At 41.3% G+C, this 5,000-nt stretch overlaps 1 protein-coding gene across 1 annotated transcript in view; it reads left to right on the plus strand.

Annotated features, from left to right (window-relative positions):
• LOC138054295 (cartilage matrix protein-like) overlaps positions 1-5,000 on the plus strand; it is a 14,491-nt gene that overhangs the window by 5,417 nt on the left and 4,074 nt on the right. The window contains exon 6 of the mRNA XM_068900767.1: positions 4,502-4,646. Coding sequence (XP_068756868.1) covers positions 4,502-4,646 — 145 coding nt within the window. The remainder of the gene's footprint in view (positions 1-4,501; positions 4,647-5,000) is intronic.

Genomic DNA, 5,000 nt, shown 5'->3' on the forward strand with positions numbered 1-5,000 from the left:
GCAAAACTCAGCAAACCAACAACGTGAAATCGCCAAGTTTGAGGTTTTATGAAAGAAGTCAGCACTTCAGGATAAATTTTCATTTTCTCCCCTGCATTAAGCGCCGTTCTGACCAGTGTCATTTTTAAGGAAATACCACACCCTTGTCTTATATAAAAGGTTGAAAAAGTCACAAAGTGATAACAATAACGCAAATTTATATTTGTCGTTGTTGCTTAAGTTTCCTGATAATGAAAACGAGGATACGATGAACAAGAAGAAGAAGAAGAAGATGATGATGGTGATGATGATGATGATGATGATGATGATGATGAAGACCGTGAAAAATAATTTCTTAAACGTCTAATATTTTTGAGCAGCCCTTCAATTTAGGCCACAAAAACCCTTAAGTTAAGGCAAGTTATTACTCTCTTGGACCAAGTTGTTCAAAAGCCGTCTAAGCTAAAATTACTTTGCGTAGCCATTTTCAATAACGGACATGTAAAACCTCAGTTATTTTGTTAATCAGAGTTTAGCGCTGACCCCAATGAGGTAAGGTCGGATGTTCTCGCGATACGTTTGGTCCTTGTATAACCGTTTGGTAAAGGCCCGGGAAAAAATATCTCAATATTTGCTTCAACATAAGTTCGATTTTGCTGAACAGCGATATTCGTTGAAACCGATTGCTCCCCTTTTCAACCTTGTTGAAACATGTTGAATCGATGTTGAATGAGTTCAAAAGCAATTGAACTTTGCTTAAACAACCATTCAACATTTCTCTTGCTATCGCGAATGTTGAGTTCGCTATTTTCACATTCCCCATATTACACTTTGTTTGCCCCTCCCCACCCTCCCCCCAAATTTTGCATAAACCATTGTTTTCAAATGCTCTTGGGAATATGCGGTGTAGCCTGGGATTCTTAAAGAGCTTTTTCACTCACGTGACCAGCAGCCATATTGGATTACTGAAACAAAAGAAAGTATTTGCATAAAAATAGAGTTCAATTCCCGGAGGAATATTTTGGTACACCATCATGGCCACCATTCCTTTGTTTTGGAACACCAACATGGCCACCGTGACGTCATATGAAAACACTCTACTGAGACGAAAATTGGCTATTTGAACCTCACGGCACCTGCTCACTCCTCGTGCTAACATGAATGCACCAATCAGAGACGTTTTTCATTGTTCTTCGCGAAAACCAATGAGAGGACACATTGTTTCAGGCTTCTCTCCCTCAGTCATGCACGAAAGAGAAGAGCTCTGGGGTCGAGATTGTTTGTCCCTCTCTTTCAACATTGTTGGGTATGCTCGTGCGCACTATATCGGTCTCTCAATGCCGTATCCATGTCCTTATCCATAGTATCAATTGCGACTGCGGTCTGGGACTGAATACCGGGCTCCTCGTGGAGTCTTGTTGAATCAAATGTTGATGATGTGTTGAAACGGTTTGCTTACCCCGGCAGTCAACATCGTTCAAAAAAATCGAACGGATGGTGAAGCAAATGTTAAAGCCGTTTTCCCTGGCCTTAAATGACACTTGCTTTTGTTGCAGTCAGCAACAGTAGGGAGCTTAAGCAACGACAACAGCGACGGCAACGATAACGCCACAATTTTCCATATTTAGTGGGCAAAAACAATAGCTTTGCACGCCCTGAACGTGCGTTTTTTACTTTTATCCATTTCTTTGCCTTCTCGGCAAAACTACAACGTGAAATAGAGTGTTTTTGCTCATGTGATCGGCAGCCAAATTTGCATACTAAAACAAAAGGAAGAATTTTCATAAAAATAGAATTCAATTCCCAAAAGAATATTTCACTCCTCGAACACAGCCGATGTTTCTTTGTTTCACCCCTCCAACATGGCCGCTGTGACGTCAGATGAAAACACTCTATAGCCAAATTCTCTCCCGCCTTGTCATATTAAAAAGGCTGAAGTAGTCACGAAGTGAATGCAATATTTTGAGATGACGTTCTCGTTGCTGTTGCCGTCGTCGTTGCTTAAGCTCCCTAGTATTTCTGAAGTGCGGGAACGTGTAATCTAAGTGATACTAAGTGCTGCATCTTGCGTATTGATTGACCAGTTAGGGAGCACAAAGAGCTCCTATAAGGGAGCATTTCAAATAAAGGGACGACCACAACAACCGCAAGAAGGGTAAAGGTAAAGTCACTGCTTACGAGCCAGAAGTGCCCTTCGGCCGACGCGCATCTCCGGTTTCCCTAGCATGAAGCGACTAGGAGTATTTATACTCCCCCCTGTATGGGATGCTAGTCCATAGCAGGGTTACCCCCAGCATTAAATTCACCGGTACCCATTTATACACCTGGGTGGAGAGAGTCACCGTGAGAGAAAGGATCTTGTCCAAGAACACAACACAATTTCCCCGGCCAGGCCCCGAACTCAGACAACTCGATCCGGGGTCGAGCGCACTAACCATCAGGCCACCGCGCCTCCCACAAACCGCAAGAACGTTACCTAAAAATATTATTTCCCGTTAGTGCAATCATCTCGCGATTACTCCAAGTAGCTTGTGTCAACATTCCAGGAATTAAATTTGCATAACGCTGCACCAGAAGTGAATTAGATAAGAGTGTTGATCTATCACTTTGCGGTCTTGCCCCCAGCACAGTCCCAAATGGATTTATTCATAGATACACTTTGCGCACGAAACAAACAAAAAGCCAACAATTTTAACCAATCAGAAGAAGCGTGACTGCTTCTGCCATGTTTTTCCAGGAACATGACAACTGATTTCCGCGGGAACGGGTATTCTAAAAATAGACTCATTTATGACTGTGCAAGGGAGCCCACCCATGCCATAACAACACTTTTATCTAATTCACTTTTGGCTTTCACCCAACTGTTATCTTGTTTAGCTGTGAAGGTAATTCGACATGAAATGCTAAATTTAAAGTAGAGGCTTTTAGGACAAAAAGAAAGTGAACTTGGCGATAAACCGTTCGGTTAACCGATGAGAGAGCATAGAGAAGCGACTGGGCACGAGTCTGTGGATCACCTAAAAAAAAGTAGGCACGCAAGGCGTATCTACGGGAACTCCAGTTAGATAATACGAGAGAAATCATGATACTGCGGTTTATTCACAAACAATTGCAGCAGTTTCACCAGCAGCCTTTGTGGCTTCCTTAATGGTGTTGATAAAAGAATCCGCCTTACAAGAAGGGGTTCCTCTCCACTAACTAAAAAATTCACTAATTAGCAGGTAGTTTGGGGAATATGAAAAGAAGACATGTCACGCGTAACTGCTTCTGCCATGTTTTTTGGGGACATAACAATTGATTTTCGCGGGAACGGGTATTCTAAAAAAAGACTAATTTGTGACTGTGCTGAGGAGCCCACTCATGCCATAACAACAGTCTTATCTAATTCAATCTTGGCTGTACTGAGTTTTTTGGAGAGAAAATTGGGATTTATCGTCAGTTGCATAAACTCAACAGGAAAAGAAAACAAACAGCGGTTACAAACATTTTCATTTTATACTTGACGTTTCGTATGTTGCAGCATACATCATCAGAAGTGACGGTTAAAACTGTTACACAGAATTTTAAAAAACTAGAGCGAGGAACTGGTGACTAGTTAAAAAGTGTGATAACAAAATCGTAACTTCCGGTAGTCGATTCTTCCGGAAGAAATTAATAAAGAAAAAGCTTCTCACTACCAATGTTTTCATTGAGAGAGGGTTTTAAGTCACTGATTAATAGCGTTTCTTTAATTTTACACTGCAAGTCGGACTTTCCAGTTGCGAGGATTTCAAAATTGTCCCATTTGATGTTATGAGCGGTAGAAATTGTATGGTCTGCAACAGCAGAGGCGTGGCCGACTTGTGTAAGAGCTTTGAAATGCTCGGTCTTCCTGTCATGCAATCTTCTTTTTGTTTTGCCGATGTAGAAGGAATCACAATCCCAACAACTGGCTTTGTATACTATTTTTGATCTTTGAGAACGACTGAAACGATCTTTGCAGGGAAAAAAGACTTAACCCTGCAAGTGTTTTGAAAAATAACCCTAAGATTGACACAGCCATAAAACTTACTCATACAAGATTTAACACGTCGAGTAAGAGCTTCACTTTGAAAGCCCAAAAAAGGCAAGAAAAGAATGATATCTTTCTTAGGAACAGTGGTGGCAGGTTCAGCAGACCTGTTCTTTTGTCTGTTCAAAACATCCTTAATGTTATAACAAAGAACGCCTCTTGGGTAACCATTTTGAAGGAGAGTGTTCTTTAGATCGAAGAGAGTCGACTGTAACAAGGAAGAAGTTTGGTCATATCACGTCCTTGTCAGGACGAAAAAGGCTAAGAAATGTAACAAAATTTAAACGCTCGTGCGAGGCGTGCAAAGCGGTTTTTTTTTGCTCATTAATCTCTTGAATGTTATGTGGCGTTCTCGAGGCCGTTGTCTTCGTGCTTGCCCAAGATTCCCATTAACCTTTTGCAGATGCATAGCTTCCGATCAAACCCTTCGCTAACCATGCTAAGGCATTTACGCTCACTTTTCCTTCAAAGGACAAAAACGTTCACATCGCCGTTGTTGGAATTGGTAAAAAGGTTTGGCCAGGACAGCTGAGGAATATTGGAGATGATGTGTACTTAAAAGATTCTTTTGACGACTTGGCTGATTTGTTCCCTGAAATGCTGAATGAAACATGCAGTAAGTGTATCAAGTATATTTTCATATTAAGAGGTGACATTCTTTTTTGTTTGTGACTCGGAGATACTCGGAAAAAATCCGATTGATCCTATACAGGAGTCGAGACTACGAGTCGACCTCCCCGATTACCACCAGTTCAGATGCTATACCACAAAGATACAGGAAAATCGTGAGAGCAAGGCCACTGAACTACAATCATAGACAAAAGTAGTTGGGAAGGTTATGTAAATGAAACACACCAGAGCTGTATTTCAACCCGCTTCTGTTAAAGCTCAAAAGAAATAGTTTCACTTTCTCTTACATAGCCCCCCTCCCCACTATACAATGTTGGAAGGTAATTCAACAATTTCCCAC

This window comes from Montipora capricornis, chromosome 6 (assembly GCF_036669925.1).
Source record: "Montipora capricornis isolate CH-2021 chromosome 6, ASM3666992v2, whole genome shotgun sequence".
NCBI lineage: Eukaryota > Metazoa > Cnidaria > Anthozoa > Scleractinia > Acroporidae > Montipora > Montipora capricornis.